This window comes from Rhinolophus sinicus, linkage group LG06 (assembly GCF_036562045.2).
Source record: "Rhinolophus sinicus isolate RSC01 linkage group LG06, ASM3656204v1, whole genome shotgun sequence".
Taxonomy (NCBI): Eukaryota; Metazoa; Chordata; class Mammalia; order Chiroptera; family Rhinolophidae; genus Rhinolophus; species Rhinolophus sinicus.
In genome coordinates this window covers 116946142-116965153 of record NC_133756.1, presented here as the reverse complement: position 1 = coordinate 116965153, position 19012 = coordinate 116946142, and the positions used below count along the sequence as shown (strand labels likewise).

The 19012-nt window shown below is 54.6% G+C and overlaps 1 protein-coding gene across 6 annotated transcripts in view; it reads left to right on the top strand.

The window, feature by feature from the left end:
* The first annotated feature begins 348 nt into the window (after positions 1 to 348).
* MYO7A (myosin VIIA) overlaps positions 349 to 19012 on the top strand; it is a 69092-nt gene continuing 50428 nt past the window's right edge. The window contains exons 1-8 of one of the 6 annotated variants that reach the window (XM_074335724.1): positions 349 to 708; positions 5397 to 5510; positions 10502 to 10654; positions 16258 to 16275; positions 17599 to 17783; positions 18294 to 18415; positions 18496 to 18638; positions 18883 to 18996. In XM_074335724.1, the coding sequence (XP_074191825.1) occupies positions 559 to 708; positions 5397 to 5510; positions 10502 to 10654; positions 16258 to 16275; positions 17599 to 17783; positions 18294 to 18415; positions 18496 to 18638; positions 18883 to 18996 (999 nt within the window). In that variant the 5' untranslated portion in view covers positions 349 to 558. The remainder of the gene's footprint in view (positions 709 to 5396; positions 5511 to 10501; positions 10655 to 16257; positions 16276 to 17598; positions 17784 to 18293; positions 18416 to 18495; positions 18639 to 18882; positions 18997 to 19012) is intronic. The other 5 variants (XM_074335726.1, XM_074335727.1, XM_074335723.1 and 2 more) reach the window with 5 other exon arrangements.

The window sequence follows — 19012 nt, the reverse complement described above, 5'->3', positions numbered from 1 at the left end:
AGACTGGCTGGCTGGCTTCGGAGGCTGGGGAGGATCACAGGGACAGTCTCTTGGGGGCTTTCCCCCTCCTCCTCAAGATTTGTATCAGCGCTCACTCCGCAGAGGTAGCCAGTGAGCTAGAAAGATCTTTGAGACACCTTCCTTTTAGTCTTAAAAATTCACAAAGTTTATTGTGTTCTACTCCATAACATCCGCACATTTCTTTTCATAGAAAACATACTGATTTCCTCCAAAACTGCAGTCAAGGTGAGAGTCCCGGTGCCTAGTTTACACTGAGGCCTGCAGCTCGGTTGCCACCTGCTGCGGTCTCCGGTGAAGCCAGCAGAGTATTCCCCACGATGCTGGGATGTTGGGGGTCCCGCCGAGATGGGAGGGGGCCGGGGCGGCGCGGCACCCCCTCCCCGTTCCGGCCCGCGGGCGTCACCTAAGCCGCCGTTGCCATGGGCCCGCGGCAGATGGCCCGGTTTAGGGTTCCCCGCGGGCAGTGCGCACCGGATTAGGTGAATTAGGGAGTCCAAGCCGTGCCGCCGCCGGAGCCGCCGCCAGACCCTGTGCGCCATGGAGCCCCCCGCCCACCCCGCGGACTCCGCGGACCCCTCCGCCCCCGATGACCCTTCCACCCCCGACGACGAACGCTCCAAGCAGCCCGGCAAGTGGGCGCTGGTGCGCAACCTGAACCAGATGTTGAAGACCTTCGCAGTCATGCCGGTGAGGCCCGGGCCAGGAGGGGGAGGGCGCGCCCAGGACACCGCCCCGGCCTCAGTTCCTGGCTCAGGCCTCAGTTTCCTCGCCCGCTAGGCGCCAGGAGGACCGCAGGTTCGCAAAGCCCCAGGGTGCGTGCAGATGGAGGCCTCCGGGTGCCGCGTGGGGTCCCTGACTCCCTGCGTGAACTTGGCCCCAGCTGTCTCTCACTGGGCAGGAAGCTTTTGTATTCACCCAGGTGGACGGGTCAGGCCTGAGGACAGGGATTCCCTGCCTTCTCCGGAGTCCAGAGCAGGGAGCCCTCGAGATGCCCCAGGGCAGGGAGCCCTCCGGGTGCCCCAGGGGCCTGGGTAGACATTTGCGAACTGGCAAGTAAAAGGAAAACATCGCCCACAGGTCCCCTCTATCACCTAAGGTTAGCAACTGGGCACTTTCTTGCTCACAGGTGCCCCTGGCAAGTTGGTTGGCTCACCTTTCTCATCTGTGAAAATGGGGCTAATAAAACCAGTGTCCCAGAGTGACTATGAGGATAAGTGAGAGAGGAAAATGTCCTGAAACAGACTTCTTTTTGTTCCATAAACGGGGACTCAGGTAGGCCCTGCTTCAGAGGACAGAAGAGGCGTAAAGGCTGAGGCCCCCTTGGGGAATTAATATTGATTGGAGACTGGGCGCGTGCCTGGGAGGGAAGGTGGAGAAATCCAGAGAAACTTGCATTTGCATGGCTCTCTCATTTTCTCAGGCATTGACTCCTTCCATTTTAAAGATAGTGAACACTGAGGCCCAGAGAGACTGAGACACCAGAAGTCTCACACAGTGTTAGTGGCAGAACTGTGGATGTGTGCCAGTTTCCTTGATGAGATGCCCACTGGGGTTTTGGGGTACCCTTGAGAACTTTTAGACAGACCCATTCAAGGAAATCACCACTCTGGGGCTGAGAGACCCTCTGCTCCAGCCACTTATGTGACAGCAGAGAAGCTGGAACCTGTCCGAAGTTACACAGCCACACTGAGGTATGTGTCACACCACAAATGAGATTTTTGATTTAAGATGAGGTACCTAGTGGGGCACCCCTCCCAGTGGGGTGGTAGGAATGGAGCCAGAAGCAGTCATGAATCTGGCCATGGGGATGAGAGTGGCTGCTGGGGTTAACCTGGGGCCCAGTGCCCCTTTCCTCTCATCCCTGCCCCTCAAAAAAATGTCGTTTCTTTTACATTTCCTTCCTCCCTTCCTTCCCTCCCCCAACCACTGACTCCTGATCCGCGCTGTTTTGGGTTCGGGCTCTGCCCTGCAGATGCTCAGTCTTATGGGTCACTGATCTGATGAGTGACTGGCCAAGTTCCTTTCTGTCTTTGGTTTCAGTTTCCTCATCTGTAAAATGCAGACCCTAACAACCTGGCTGCATTCAAATGTCCAAAACCTTTCCCTGGGACCATGGGGCTTTCACCCTCAGGCCCCAGAATTCTCACTGAAGCTCGTTAGATGTCGTTTTAGCCCCTTTCCTCAAGTTCTGACCTAAAGCAGAGACAGTGAAGTCACTGCCCTCCTGATGTCACTCCTTGGGTAGGAGAGTTCTAGTCACTTCTGTTTGCTATGTGGCCCTGAGCTCCTCACCCTCTGAACCTCCATTTCCTGCTGACACAAGGTCTTTTATTTCGATGATGTTATGTTCCCTGAATGGGATGCATTTTCTGTGTGCCAGGTTCTGTGCTGGGACAGGAGATACAGGTAACTCAGAGACCCCGCCCTCCTGTTCCCCTCAGCCCAAGCTACAAGCTTGCCTTTTGGGCCTATGAGTCATCTATGGCCAGGGTCCCTAACAGAGCCTCCCATTCTGCTCACAGAGCTGGGTTCAGGTCTGGGTCCATGGCATGTTGGGAGAGGGCACTGGATGTTGGGTAGAGCATGGGCTCTACCACAAAGCAGCTGTGTGAACTTGGCCACATTTCTTGACATCCTTGAGGAGATGAAGTGGAGGTAGAATCTTCTGCCTAAGAGATATCATGAGGTTTGATGACATAGTTAATTTCAGGGAAGCATCTAACTCACAACCTGGCCCATTGTGAGGGTAACTGAGTTAGCACAGAGCAATGTCCTGGGGCCACGGCAGTCCATGGTGGGCCTCCAGGAGTCAGCCTCTCCTCTCCTCTCTCTCTCTCTCTCTCTCTCTCTCCACATATTCTGTCACATGCTCTCTCTTACACACTCACATACACGCTCTCTCACATATATATGCTCTCTCTCTCTCTCTCTCTCTGAAAGACAAATTCTGTTTTTCTGTGTTTGACTCTGGGGAGTCACAGATGAAAGACTCAGACCCAGCCCCACCCTCAGGAGGCTGTAGACTAGTGGGGAGTGGACACAGATGGTGATGACCCAATGGACCAGCGTGGTGCTGACTGTACGGAGGGTGGCTCCATTCTCCACTGAGCAGCCAGGGTGAAGTTTTGAAAATGTAAATCCATCACACCATTCTCCCGCTTAAAACCTCCCAATGGCTTCTTTTTATACTTAAAAGAAAGCCCAACTCCTGTCCGTGGCTTACAGGGCCTGTGTGACCTGGCGCCTGCCCACATCTCCCTTCACCTGGCTCCAGCCTGGGGCTGCCTCACGGCTCCAAGCAGGCTGCCTGCTCACTGCTGTGTCCCCCTAGTCTGGAATAGGACCCACCTACAGGGGGCTTTTCACAAATAGGGGCTGAATGGATGAGTAAACTCTTCAGGAGCTGTGGAGGAAGAGGAGGAAGAGGGGAAGGGTGTGGATCTAGGGAAGAGTTGAGATTTGCTCTGGGTCTGGACAGATGGGTGGGTGTTCAGTCAGTGGAAAGGTGGGGCGGGGTAGGGGGCAGGTAGAGAAGAACAGTCCAAGTAGGGGTGTGACTGGTGGTCCAAGGGCCACTTAGAGTCGGTGAGAAGTGTAGCATGGGGTGCAGCTTGGGCTCGGGACTAAAGCCGTCATGAGGATTGCCCGGGGCAGTTTATGAGAGCAGCCATGCAGCCCTGGGAACACAGCAGATGCTCAGTGAACACGTGAGTTCTCCTCCCCTTCCAGAGGCTGTCTGATTTTTCCTATTTTTTCTGGGAGAAAACTTGGGTTTGGAGCAAGCTTGTCTCTAACATGCGCTAACCTCTCATGAAGTAATGGCCCATAGTGGCAGCTGTGGCTGAAAAATAGTTGGTTCTGATGGGAACAGGACGGGGCTGAAATAGTGACGAGTTGGCCTTGGGACCCACTGAGCCCATCCCTCACTGAGACATATAGAAACTGAGGCTCAAAGAGGTCAGTGACTTTCTAAGACCAAACATGTCCTAGAACCCTGTCTCCTGACTCTCAGACCAGAGCTATTTCCACTGGCCTATTCCTATGGGCTGATTTCATTGTGAATCAGTTTTATCAGCTATTGTTTCTAACTGCTGCTTGATAGTAAGTTACATTTTTGTTATAACCCTCCTGGGGAATTTGGGAACCACCACCCACAAAGAATACTCTTATTAGGATTAGAATAAAATCCAAATGTTTAGCTCCAGGCCAATGAGAGCCTTTGTGTCCTGAATGTTGCTCACCTCTATGACCTTCCTCTCTCTCATCAGGTCCTACCACAATAACCACCTTGCTGTTCCTTCCTGCCTCAGGGCCTTTGCACTTGTCATTTTCTCTGCCCAGATTTCTACCCTTGTTCTTTCCTTGTTTGGCTGCTTCTTGCTGTTCAGGTCTCAGCTCCCAAGATTTCCTCCACAGAATGGCTTCCCTGGATACTGCATCTGTGGTTGGCCTCTCGGTCATTCTCCACTATTGGGGTGCTTATTGCAATCACAGCACTCACCACGATTCAGTGTGATCATGTTAATATACTTACTCAGCTGTTGGTTTTCTGTCTCCTCCCAACAAGAATGTAGACCCCATGGTCACTGCTCAATCCCCAGCATTTAGATCAATCCGTGCTTTGTACTCAGCAGGTGCTCAATGCATGTTTACTGAATGCATCATTGTTGAAAGTGGTTGCTCTAAGTCCATTTCTCTGACTCTGGGTTTTAGATTTGTCTTCTAGGTGTCCTTGCTGAGCGTGTAGTAAGAGCCAGGCCCTGTGCCAGGCCCTGCAGGGGATGTAAATGTGACAGCTCTCTCCCTCAAGGTCGGGGCTCTCCTCACAAGGCAGGAGGCCGTGAGGCTGAACCTGTGTCACAGGGCCCGCCCGGTACAGAGTGGTGTCACTGGGAGGAACCCACAACTACGACTAGGAGAGTTAATCCTGGAGGCCACGGAAGCGGTTTGGGTGTCCTGTGGGAATGCCTCCTTTAGGACAGAGGGATGTCTTGGTGTTTCAGCCTAAACTTTGATGAGTCTGCTGTACATGTGTAGGCTGTAGAGTTTGGGAAGAGCCGGCCTTTGGACAGGCCTGGGTTTGAAGCTGCCCAGCTGTGTGGTCTCAGCCCTTCTTCTCTCTGAGTCTCTCCTTACTCATCTGTAAAATGGGGACACGAATGGCTACCACAGAGCAGAGGTAGATGACATTGCGTAAAGTGCCCACCCAGGATCTGGCTCCAGATGACTCAGCAAGGTCAAGTTCCCTTTTCTTGCTTCTCCTGGGGTTGGCATGAGAGCCTCTAGTGGTGGTAGCATGATGGCCCAGGACTGCCTGGAAGGGGTGCTGAGCCCTGTCCCTGCTCACCTGTCTTGGCACTCTCTCTCACCCACAGGGGGACTATGTCTGGATGGACCTGAGATCTGGACAGGAGTTTGATGTGCCCATCGGGGCGGTGGTGAAGCTTTGCGACTCTGGGCAGATCCAAGTGGTAGACGATGAAGGCAATGTGAGTAGCCCCCCACCACCCCCGCCCCCATGCCGTGGGGAGCCCGTAGGCTGACAGGCGACCTGAGGCAGGGGCCAGGCAGTGACCTACCTGAAAGGGGTAGAGGCGGGGCCTGTGCTCCCACTTCTGCCTCTCACCCCCCTCCTCCATGGAAATTTCCCCAGTACCCCTGCGAGAGGAAGCCTCCCCTTCTGTCCCAGGCTACATGTTCTGTTTCCATTAGCACTTCAGTTCACTCTGCCTAGTATTAGAGACTTATGTCTGTGTGGGCATGTGTGTGTGTATGCTTGCGCTGGTAGCTCCTCCGGCACAGGGGTGCTCCAGGGTCAGACAGACTAGAGTCAAATCTGATCCTGCCCACTTACTAGCTATGCAAGCTTCACCAAGTCTCTTTTCCTCCGAGCCTCAGTTTCCCCTTCTGTAAAATGGGGATGATAGGAACGATCTCATAGGACGTTGACCCACAAGTGAGCTCACCCGTGGAGAACACCTCCGTAGAGTGAGAGACTGACAATACACTTAGGTTATGGCCTCATGTGAATTCATTGTCTACCTTGGTGCTGCCCTGGGAATCAGCCTAAAAGATTAACCCTTTATCGCTTATGGCCCTGAAGAAAAGGGACACAGGAAGTCTGAGTTGGTAGGTAGTGAGAGTGGGGCTTTGGGGTGGGAAAGAAAGGCCTGAAGTCAGGGGCCTGCCCTGGAGCAGGTGGGTGGTCTGGATGAGGGCCCAGAGGGGACGTGTGGGCCCTCTGCACATATGTGCACAGGTATTACATGTGTGTGTGTCGGGGACATGTGGATGTGGGGACATGTGGATGTGGTACAGAGAACACGATTTCAGCTTAGCAGGGACATGAGGTGCCCAGGAAGATTCAGTTCCACCAGCGCTGGGGATGTAGAAATGGAACCGAGTCGTTGTTTTAGCTTCCTAGTCTGACAGGGAGAAAGACAGTGCAGCCACTTGGAGCAGGAGGCTCTGCTGGGGGCAAGGACACACCCTCAGGGTGTCCGTTACCCCAGTTCCATCTTTGGGTCCTCACAGCATCTGAGAAAGCAGGGAGGGAAGCCAGTGTTATCCCATGGGAACCTGGGGCACATAGAGGGACCACCAGGACGAATCACACAGCTAGTAAGTGACCGGACTGGGATTAGGACCCACGCCCTCTGGCCTCTTTGCATGCATTTCCCCTCCCAACATCACCTTGGCAACTTGGGGGCTCAAGTTCTGTTAACCATGCATTTGTCCCTTGGGTTTTGGAGTGCCTGCAATGTCATTCCAGAGGCTCCAGTCTGAGGACTCTCTAGGAAGCCACCCTGAGGTTGCAGCCACAGAAGGGGGGCTGGCTGCACAAATAGACCCATGAACCTCCTACAGCCCCCAGGGTGGGGCCCAGGGACTCTGCCTGCAGGCTTGAGTTTCACCTGGGTCATGTTGCTTGTCAGATGGTGTCCCGTAACTGTGTCACCGGATCCCAGAGGTCCCCTCCCACATACCCCCACTAAGGCCCTAACAGTGGGGGCTACAGAGTGGGGAGGGCCATGACTGCCTGGCCTCGAGCAGATGAGGGAGGCTGCGTTTGCCTCAGTGGAATTGAGCCCCCGGGGCTTCTGGCCTCCTTTTTCACAAGCTTTTCTCATTCCCATGCCCTCCTCCTCTCCTCAGGCCATCTCTTGTATTCCTCTGTTTTCCCATAGACTCCCTCAACTTGAGGGCAGGGCCCAGTAAGTCACATCTCATTCCCCAGAGCTCAACAAAGGGTCTTCCCAGAGGGTGTTCTTCATTAAGACTTGCTGAATGAATGAATGAGAGGCTGTGGTTCCAGTCCTTACTGGAATCCTAATATCTGCCTTTGCCCAAGCTGTTCCCATTGCCAGATGCACCCCTCCTTCCCTTTCTCTTCAGTGCATGTGGTCCCTGTCTCTCTGAGCTCAGTGCCAGGCCAGCTCTTTCTCAAATGTGTCCCCAGTCCCTGGAATTGGCCATGTTCTCTCTCCCTCCCTCCCTCTGGTATCCATTCAGGGCCAGGCCTTGGTTTCTGCCCTGGTTACACTTTAGTCATTGCTGTAGGTGCCTGTGGACGTTGACCCAAGGGGTGCTGACCTCAGCCGGGAGACCTTCCGTTCAGGAAAGGGGTGGGAGAGGCTCAGCTCAGCCATTTTACTGCGGGAGCCACTTTACCTCTTGAGTGTGACTCCTCACTGTGAAACAGGGCCGGTATTTCTGTTATGAGGAGCAAATGAGAACATACATCTCCTTTGTAAAACCAGAAAGCATTCAAATAATAATACCCAGCACTGGCTGAGCAATTACCAGTGCTTTTTAGACCTGGCAGGAGTAAACCGAAGGTTGGCTTTATTATATCAGTTCATCTTCCCAACCTCCCAAGCAGAAGCAACTGTTATTCTAATTCCCATTTCACAGATGAGGGCATGGAGGCCCAGGGAAGCAAAGTGACAAGCACAGGGCTACAGGGTCATGCAGTGGCTGAGCCTCCTCTTAACTCTGTGCTGAACTGCGAGGGAGGGGGAAATGATGGCACCAGAGTTGGGGTTCAGTGGGGAAGGCAGACAGCCTTCCCAGGAGTCCTCTCCCTCTGGCCCATGCTGGGGCCTGGGACCCAGTCAGTGAGCAGGGACCAAGCAGAGGGAATTTTCCAGTTGGATCAACTTGTGTCAAGAAATAGGGTGCCTGGGAGAGAGGAATGTTCCGCTTGGGATTGGAAAGTCTAGGTGGGTTCTTTGATCTCACCACTTGGCCCATTCATGCCTCAGGAAGAGCTGTGTGAGGGCCTGACCTGTATATAGATGCTTCTGGCCCTGGAGATGTCTTGAAATGCTGGGGAAACTGGAGTTGTGGGCAATGGCTGGCCCTGTCCCTGATCCCTCTGAGGGCCTTGTGCAGGCTGTCACCCTGCTCTGATCCTAGTTTCTCATGTGAAGTGAAGGGGTTGGAATAGGGACCTGTAAGGCCTCTCCAGGACTAGGACTTCTGCTTCTAATTCATACCTGGTTCTCAATCTGTAGTTACCAGCTGGCTATAGGTCCCATTAGAGATTCCCTGCCATGTCATTTGTGTCCTGGTCACTGTGGAAGGGATGTAGCAGACATGGAATCTGGCCTCCAGGAGCTCCCAGCCTTGGGGCAAATCGGGAGGTCAGGGACGGAACTGCTCTCAGACAACAGCAGCCCAGGGTGACCATTGCCTTGCAATGGGAGACTCAGTCATCGTGGGAACCCAGAGGAGACCCCCCACCTGGCCTGCCGTAGAGGTGGCATAGATGGACCACGCGAGAGTGGGCAGGGTTGTCATAGAAGGTTCAGAAAGCTGAGCCTCAAAGGCTGAGTGGAAAGAAAGTAGAGGAAACAGCATGAGCAGGTCACAGAGGTGTTTGGGGAAGTGGAGGCCAACCTGCCCTGGTTAGAAGTACAAGGGTAACTGGAGCGAGCGTTAGCAGTCCCTGTGTCCAGCTCATGTGGGCCCGTGAATGCCAGCCTGAAGAGCATGGGGGGCGTCGGGGAAGCGCTCAAAGCCCCAGAGTGCTGGGATCATACTGGTGCTTGAGGAAACCCCCAGAGGATGACGAGTTGGGGGCAGGGGAGAGCTGGAGGTAAAGTGAAGGGCGGCAAGGGGCAGGGGCCAGAAGAGCGATGCTGGTCTGGATCAGGGTAGGGACTCAAGGTCGGTGAGGACACTGCCCACTCAGCAGCGCTTTAGAGGGTTGAATGGGTAGGAATGGGTGACAGTGGGGTTGGGGGTGGGATGGGATGGGGGGACCAATGCCCAGATTCCTGCTAGTATCTAGCCATTGGGGTTGGTTATCCCAGAGGGGACCCGGAGGAGAAGCAAGTGTGAGAGTTCATGACAAGTGCATCACACCTACTCAGCAAGTCTGAGGGCTTGAGCTGGAAGGTGGCAGAGGGGTCCCCTTTACATCCCCTTCCCAAAACTCAGGTTCCTACTGGTCTTGAGGCTCTCTGGGTTCTGTCATTTGGAAAGGGGGAGAGGGCGCCAGAGGACGTGGGGGCTTGACTCAGGCGATAGCCACACTCCAGAGCACAGGTCAGACTCTCACTTGCCGGAGCAGCTGGGATTGTGCGCAGTGTTGGAGACCACGTTGGGGAGGGGAGGCTTCCAGTGCTGGAAGGAAACAGGGCTTTGCAAGCTGTTTGCGTCAGTACTGTTGGCTGCATGCTCCACCCTGTGGCAGCAGGAAATATTGCAGGGGAAAGTAGGGGGAGCCAGAGGACAACCTGTCCTATTTGCCCCTTCAGCTCACCAGTACTGAAAGTTCACCCCTGCTCCACATACACCAACAAGCCCTGTGAAATATATCCCAAGTGGGTCTATTTCTCCCCATCCCCACTGCTACTGCCTGGTCTCCCCCAGCCTCAGGTCCTTTCCTTTTGTTGTTCCCTAGACCTCGATTTCCCTCTCCCAGGGAACGCCACATCTTACAGGGGTCTCTTTCTCATCATCCGGATCTCAGCTAAAACATCATCTCCTCAGAGAGGTGGCCACTGACCACCCAATCTAATGTAGCTACATTGGTAATTCATCCCGTGTGCCTGTTTATTCTTGGCATTAGCTGGCATTACTTTTTATGCATTTGCTTACCAGAGCCTAGATTTGAAACCAAGTCTACTTCTAATTATTACACTTTCCACTCCATCCTGCAGTGTGACCGAGGAACTCTAATCCGCTTTATGATAACTGTAAGGTGGGGCCAAAGTCCCTGGCCATCCACCTCTTAGGTCTGCAGAGAGAATCCCCTAAGAGAAGGAGCGGTCCATGGGGTTGGGGGTGGGCAGACCATCTTCATAGACTCAAACCTGCTAAAACTGATAGCGTTTGGTTACAGAAGAGGACGAGGCCCTTACCAGGGTCTCACAGACTGGGGGTCCCCTCCTTTCCTGGGCCCCTTCCCCAGCAGTGCACAGTCCCTGCTCCAGGAGAGTAACCTGACATTAGCCGCTGGGCCTCCCCGCAGGAACACTGGATCTCCCCGCAGAATGCCACGCACATCAAGCCCATGCACCCCACGTCGGTGCACGGCGTGGAGGACATGATCCGCCTGGGGGACCTCAATGAGGCTGGCATCCTGCGCAACCTGCTCATCCGCTACCGGGATCACCTCATCTACGTGAGTGACACCCCACCGGCCCACAGCCCCACCCGCACCACCCGGGGCCCCGCCAGGTCTGCTGCCGGACACTGGGGTCCAGGGACTCCTCTGGCTGTATCCCTCCATCTGGCTCATCTTCTCTTTCGGGCCATGGCTTCTGTGGTCTGTGGTTTCGGGCCGTAGCTTCTGTGCTTTGTGCCACTGCAGGTTCATGTAGCTCTGTAGGCCTTGAAACCACTGGGCATCCAGGGAGGGGTCGGTGAGAGGCTCAGTGCTTTGTCCAGAGATGGGGAACTGCTGCCGTCTCTGGGTTTGCTGTGAGGCTGGGGCCTGCCTCAGGAAGGGGATAGAGGAGGGAACATGACCCTTGCTGCCCCTCTCCCCCCCCCCCCGCCAAAACCTTGATAGTAGAAACAGTCATACACATACCCCACACTTCACCTTGAAAACTCAGGAGGACAAATATGGTCTCACGCAGCTAGGACTGAGCTGATCCCAAGAGGTGGGCTCAGAGACCATCAGAACAAGAAGGGACCACAGAGATCATTGAGTCTAGAGGTTCTCACACTTTTTGGCCTTAGGTGTGTGAGGTTGGCTGGTAGAGATGGCATTCAGGAAGGGGCACTACGTGACGTGAATAGAAAGCCAGAGGCAAGACCATGCCAGGCAGGTGAGCAGCATGGAGTCACCAGGTTGTCAGGAATGTGAAGGGGAGTCAGGGGGACAGAGCTGGAAGAGTGTGAGGGAGCCCGGGGGGTTGTCCCTGAGGAATCACAGTAAGATGCTTTCAGGCCAGGGATCTATCCCCTTAGAAGTCCTGGCGTTGTGACCCCTCCGCTGCCTGGGAGGCCCTCCACTACCTTCCCCATTCTGGGTCCCTCTGCGACTTTGGGTTCCCAAGGAGAGGCTGTGTCCAAGCCCTTGACGTCTGTGCATTGCATAGGTACAGCAAGTGGCTTCCACAGGGAGCACTTGGTGCTGACAAAGCCCCTCTTACTCTTTCCTTCACCCAGAGTGGGGCAGGATGCAGACAGCACCTCCCACCTAGAGCAGTGTCCCCTAACTGGGGGGTGCGGCTAGAACTTGAGCCAAGGCCAGAGATACCCCATGAGGACCCACTGGTGTCTGTATCCCAATTCTTGGCAGTTCTGTCTCTGCTTCCCTCCCTGGATGGAAGGTGGACACAGCGGGGTCCTGGAGCTCTCTATGGCCGCTTGCCCAGACCCAAGTGAAGTCTGACACTTGGATCTGGAGGTAAACGAGGAGCCCCCACCTTCCTTCCATGGAGGCCACAACCAGAGCTGATATCCTGGCCCATTTTCCTGTCTGGAGGAGATGGTTAATAGACCGAATCAAGGAGCAAAGGCAAAAGCAGAATTCATAAGGATGAGGGGAGGAAGAAACTTCAGTCTGGGATCAGTGAATATTATTTGTGAAATTTTGGGGGGTAGACTGATAAGCTGGCAGCTAGTGGAGCAATCAGCCTGGACATTGTATTCTTGGGGCCACCTAGGGGGTCAAAGAAAAGAATTCCAAAGGTTTATGGGTTCTCCAGAAAACCTGGAGATCTATACCATTTATTAGCAGTGTCACTAATAAGATTTCTGACCACTTTTCTGGGTGGGGTGGGGAGGGGACATGGGATGGAACTGAGCAGAGGTGTCTTAGCTGCCTTCTTATTCAGAGCCGTGTGGTCCGAAAACCAAGCCATGGCACCTCGAAGGTCCCAGCTGCGACAATCCGTAGACCTGATTCTGCATGTCTGTTGGTTTGGAGAGTCATGCTCAGGAACTACAGGGTTCAAGGAAGTTCCCTCGACTTGCTGACTGCATGATTCTGTGACTGAATAGAGGAGGCAGGCTTAGAGCAGGGCTTTGAAGAAGCAGCCAGGCCATTGTCCCACCCAGAAACCATACCTGTCCCTAACCATGGCAACCCCTGGTCACTTCATGGCTTGGGTTACCCTGGGCACAGCCACGCACACCCAGGAATTCCTCAGATTACCACGCTGCTCACAGCCGTGAGCCAGGCGGACACTCTGTCCCTCGCTGTCTGCCCTGTGTTTGCCTGCTCCAGCTGGCCTGCTCCCAGGATCCTGACGGGTAGCACCGAGAGCCACAAATGAGCCCTGGGCACCCCAAGCGGGAGAGGGACCTCAGAGGACACCTAGCAATTTCTCACTGCGTGGTCCCAGAGGCCTGGGACCATCCCTGGATTCTGCAGGGAACAGCTGGCAGGCTGATAGGGACCCAGGACTCCCCAGTGCTGAACAGAGGCTGGAGCCCAGTCTGGGAGGCCTAGTCCTGGTCTTGCCATGTGGCCTTTGGAGAGCCTCTGCTACTCTCTGGTCTCATCCTTCCCTTTGGCACAATGGGGAGACTCCTTGGATGGACGCCTCTGTGGCTCTGGGAAGATGTGTGTCCTAAGATATGTGTCTTGGTCTTCATGGCCTGCTAAGGTAGAAGCCCCAGGCTAGCAGGCCTGGGGGGCTTCCTGGAGGAGGTGGAGCTTGGGGTAAAATGGATTCCTTCCTAAGGAGGCCCTCTGATCTCCTCCTGGGCATTTAGAGGCCCCTGGGGACCTTGTGAGCTGTGTCTGGTGCTTGGGAATAGTCCTTATCTCTCCCCCACCCCAGCCCATGGCCCCACAGAGCAGGTTTTATTACTGGAGATCTGAGCAAGAGGCTTCTACTGGGCAGCTGGGCATTAACCCTCTGCTGACTGTGGACTCTCAGGGAAAGAGGGCCAGGGGGCTCAGGAAGCCGTGCTGAGAGTCCCAGGGGATGGGTGGGCACCGAGGACCAGAGACGGACAGTGGCCAAGCCCCTTGCTTCTTCCACTCCCCCTACACCCTTTCCACAGTCCCGCAGGTACAGACCTGGCAGCTGGGGAAGTCCAGGCGGGGAGGTAGGAGCTGGGCCTCTGGTGCTAGGGTCCCTTGCTCATCCCACTCCCTGCTTATCTGCTGCTATATGAGCTTGAAGTCCCTCCCCTTCTCAGAGGCTCAGTTCTCCCGTCTGAGAAGGAATGTGACCACACCTCACAGTGGCCTTCTGAAGAGGAAAGGGGGACATGGAGCGGAAGCTGCAAAGTCCTGCCCCCACAGGGGTCTTCTTGGCAGTTGGTGTGTCTTTGCCCTTCTGCTGGGGAGGGTCCTCTCACTGAAGGAAGAGACCTAGCTTTTATTATTTATTTGGAAATGGGTATATGTGCTACAAATTGGAAGTTTTCCTTCTGCCGCTCAGAGAACTGCTGCTATTACTTTCTAATCTATCCTCAGAAGAAAGACTACATACTATATATAATAGCCTCTTGGTATTCGTGGAGGATTCATTATTGATTCCAGGACCAAAATCCTCAGATGCTCAAGTCCCTTGTATAAAACGGTGCATGTAGCATTTGCATGTAACCTATACGTATCCTGTCCTATACTTTAAATCATCTCTGGATTACTTACAATACTGAATACAATGTTAATGAATGTAAGTAGTTGTCATACTGCATTGTTCAGGGAAAACGACAAGGAAAAAACGTTCAGTACAGATGCAACCATTGTAGGCCCAACTACACAGTACACGTCAACCACAACGTAACATTTTGTCCCAAATGATTTCGATTCGTGGTGGGTTGAACCTGCAGATGCAGAACCTACAGATATAGAGGGCCGTTGTGCATGTGTCTAAATCATATACATGATATAAAACTATATAGAGATATAATTAAAAATGTTTTTCTACACAAATGGTAGCACTGTTCCGCATGCTGCTCTGTGCTTTTCCACTAGCCGCATGCCCGGGCCATCCTTCCTGTCAGTGTAGAGGGCTGCCCCAGTGTTGCTGATGGGCCTATCCCCTCAGCTCCCTTCCTTGCTGTTTCCTGTGGGCAGCCGTTCATTTCTTCTCCACCCATTCATTTCAGTCTGTCAGCAAAGATTTGCTGAGTATCCTACATGCGGTGCAGGGTGCCTGGCCCTGGCTCTGGGGGACAGCGAGGCTGGGGGCAGAGCCCTTGAACCAGAATTATGGAGGAGTCAGGTGAGCCAAGTGCAGGGACCATGTGGGCTGTGACAGATCACACAGGAGGATGGCCCGCTTCCTGCAGGGTGGTCATCTCAGCTTGGACCCGAAGGATGAGCAGACATTAGCTGGTGAAGGGGCAGAGGATGGATTGTGGGGCTTTTAACAGAAGGGTTACTATAGAGGGAGCTCTGGCTGAGGGATGTGGCTGGTCAGGGCCAGCGCTTGTAGGCGGGAAAGGACATGGGCTTTGTCCTGAAGCCACAGGAACCTGCCTGAGGGTTTTTGGGGGGAGAGGCAGGGATGACATGATCAGATATTTTACAAGCTGACCCTGGCTCCCAGTGGAGGATAGATCGTAGGGGACAGTGTGGAAGTGGGGAGTCCAGGGGGGAGGTGCCTGCAATGGTCTGCTGAGAGCTGATGGAGGACTGGGCCAGCGGGGTGGCTGCACTAGTGGAGAGGGGAGGGCTGGTGTGAGGGAGAGGGAGGCATCAAGCAAGGTACCTCCCACGTCCGGCCCTGGGTGAAAATGATCGTGTACTGTTGGCTGAGCTGAGAGGCTGAAGGGCAGGGTGAGTTCCGGTCTGGACAGACGGTGGACCTTAAGTGGGGAGGTCCGGGAGGCGGAGGCGGGGGCTGAGGCGCCTAGGGCACGGGAGAGCCTTCTGAGCTGTGGGCAGAACAGAGAGGACTGTGGGAGACGTGGGTGAGCGAAGAGTGTCGAGGCCCAGTCCTCGGAATGCTTCTCGCCATGTACATGGTGCCCTTGGCCCTCTCTGGTATTGCCCCTGCCACGCGCTTGGTGGCAGAGCCTGCTCTCAGGGCCACCTCCGTGTGGTCCTGTCTCCCCCGCCCCCTCCCTTGAGTGGTTCATTAGGTCTGAAATAGTATCTCCAGCTCCAGTCTCTGGAGCGGCTATCGAGCCTCCCAAAGCTACACAGCGGCCAGGGTTACTTTTCTCCAGCAGACTTCCCAAACGTCACGCCCTTCCACGCCTCTGTGTTTGATTTCCACTGAGAGCCCTCTACTCTCCCTCTCCCACCTCCCACGCCCCAGCCCCCTTTGAAGATTCCAGGGGGCCTCCTCTGAGCTCCCACAGCCCCAGGCTTTCCCTCCCTGCCCCTAAGAGAGCAGCTGTCAACCTCCCCTCATTTCTCAGTGAAGGGTTCTTGAGTGGCTGCCTGGAGCCAGTCTCATGCCACATGGTGATCATGGGCCAGGCAGTTGAATGTTACGTTTTTAAGGAAGTGTGGTGGTCATGGACAGCCAGTCTGCACCAGGCGCCTGTCAAAGCCTGGGAGGTGGACGTTACCATCCTCCTTTTACAGATGAGCAAACTGAGGCTTAGAGAAGTGAAGTGATCTGCCAAAGGGATATTCCTTGTGGTCACTCCCCCAACCCGGGATCAGTCTAGCTTGTCCCACAGCTGGGCAGGGCTGAGCTGTAGGAGACGGTGGCTGAGGCATCCCAGGGCTGGAGGTGAGCAAGTTCTGCTCTAAGTTGTTAGCCCAGCCCTGGGCTGTTGTTCGTACAGAAGACCGTCATCATCCCGTACCCCACTGACCAGTTTCCTTTTCTCCTGCTCCTCACTTTCCGACTTCAGACCAGCTGTGGCGGGCAGGTGAGTGTGGCACAGAGCTGCTCCATCTCTCCATATGTGCTCCGCCTGGCCACTCTCCTACCCCCCTTCCCCATCTATCCCCATCTCTTCCTGCTTGGGCTCTTGCAGGCGATCAGCACAGTGAGGCCCAGCTGCTCTGGAGTGGGCTGCTTGGAGGAACAGCCTGGGTGGGAGAGGCGGGCCCTCCAGGGCCCACTGAAGGGCAGTGTCTGGCCAGGACTAGAGCCTGGATGTTGGATGCCCAGCCCAGGGCTGCTTTGCATGGCCACACCTGGCCCAGGGGTGGGCGTTTCCCCTGGCATGCAGTGGCAGTGCCGGAAGCAGTGCCTTCCCTGCATGGCAGTCTTAGCTGAAGCTGCTGGGGCATGGCTGTGGCTCTGGTAGAGGCACTGAGCCCTGAGGGGAAGGGATGGGTGGGGCTGTCACTTTCCCTGTGTGGTCACATCTTCCTTCAGCCTCTCCTGGCCCAAATGTCAACGCATCCATAACCAATTACAGGCTGGGCCTGACCTTTTCAAGTTTCGATGGGAAGGGGAGGGAAGATGGAGAAGTTACCCTTGAGCGCCTCACTGTGCCCTCGTGGCCAGAGGGCCAGACCTGTTGTCCCCTGTTTGGCAGAGCCCGGACACAGAGCAGGAAATTTTGCACACCGGTTGCCATTCTGTGCACTAAGAGAGGAGCCCATGGAGAGACAGCCCTCAGAAGGCTCCCTGAGGTACATCTGGCCCCTGAGCCTACACTGCCCAGGGTGGCTGGAGGTGCTCTGTCCCCAGAGCACACGGGTAGTGCTGCGGGGACTGGGGCCCACCCAGCGCCTATAAACCACATACCCCAGCCCCTTCAGCTCTTTATAGCTTGGTTTTACTCCCCCCGCACCAACCCATCCTCTGCTCTGGAAAGGTCTAGTTTATGAATTTTGCTGCAAAAGTTTGGGCTGCAGGGCTTGGTGACAAAAGTGGGAGATAGCATTTGAGGCGAACCTACAGTGTGCTATACAATTTAAAGTCTACCATCTTCTTTAATCTGCATAAACAGTTATTTTGTACCCATTTTCTAGATAAAGATAAGGAAATTGAGTCTTAGAGACCCTCCCTCCCTCCCTTCCTCCCTTCATCAAATGTTGCGGAGCACCTACTCTGAACTAGACCCAGTACTAGTCTGAAGGCTCCACCCCCGGCTCCTAGGGAGGCAGGATTCAGACCCTAGAGCAATGTGACCCCAAAGCCAATGCTCTCCCTTTCAGAGGGATAGAGCCTGAGAGCTCCTGGAGTCAGAGCCTCTCATATGGGAAGAGGTGAGCTCTCTGTTCCTTATTACCCGCAGACATACACGGGCTCCATCCTGGTGGCCGTGAACCCCTACCAGCTGCTCTCCATCTACTCACCAGAGCACATTCGCCAGTATACCAACAAGAAGATTGGGGAGATGCCGCCCCACATCTTTGCCATTGCTGATAATTGCTACTTCAATATGAAACGCAATAGCCGTGACCAGTGCTGCATCATCAGGTGAGTGGCTTAGGACCGATGTGGAGCTCCAGACTTAGCCTCTAGAGCTCCAGCTCTGTGCTTCTGCTGATGCCTCATAATGTAGAGAATCACCTCCCCTTTCCCAGGCCTTATATCTCTATTAATGCTACCAAAGCTCATGTTAGCTTTTGAAGCCAACCTTATTTACAGATGGCTTCTGTCAAGTTATAGTCAGTTGAAATTTCAGGCTGCTGTTCTCTCTCTGGCAGAGGGTAAAAGAACATTTATCAAGCATCTAATATGTGCCATGGTCTATGGCAAGTGTGGATGGAGGGGTGTGCATGTCTGAATGAAGGGGAAGGAAAGTAACCTTTGGCTGTGGCAGAGCACTGAGCTCCTTTAGTCTCCCAGTCCCGAAAGGTCCATATTGTCAGCCCATTTTACAGATGGGGGAGGATGGGTAGAGGAAGCAGCTTGGTTAAAGCCCTGTGGGGAGGGGGCAATGCAGACTGTGAGAGGCCCTTCCCTCTCTCTGGTTCTGCTCTGCAGTGGGGAGTCTGGGGCAGGGAAGACAGAGAGCACGAAGCTGATCCTGCAGTTCCTGGCAGCCATCAGTGGGCAGCACTCGTGGATCGAACAGCAGGTGCTGGAGGCCACCCCCATCCTGGAAGGTAGGTCCAGGGCTCTCAGGGTGGGGCGGGGCGGCTGGGTGGGGGCTGACCTTGCCCGTGACCCTCTACCCACCCTGAAGCCTTCGGAAATGCCAAGACCATCCGAAACGACAATTCAAGCCGCTTCGGGAAGTACATTGACATCCACTTCAACAAACGGGGTGCCATTGAGGGCGCCAAGATTGAGCAGTACCTGCTGGAGAAGTCACGCGTCTGTCGCCAGGTGGGCCCGAACCCTGCACAGGACCCCAGCCTCAGGCTGCGTGTGAGACACACTGTCTGCATAGCCTCAGGGGTCCCTAGGCGGCTGCCTGCTTGCCTGTGCCTGAAATCCCACCATGAAAACACCATGGGGGCTTTTTCATGAAACCCAGTCGTTAAAATAGCAAACTATATTTCCAGTCTTCCTGATTGTCTCACTCCTGATGGCCACCTCCTGCCCTCCTGCCCCTGTCCCACATTTTTAGGCCCCTGATGAAAGGAATTACCACGTGTTCTACTGCATGCTGGAGGGCATGAGTGAGGACCAGAAGAAGAAGCTGGGCCTGGGCCAGGCCACGGACTATAACTACTTGGCCATGGTGAGGCTGAGATGGG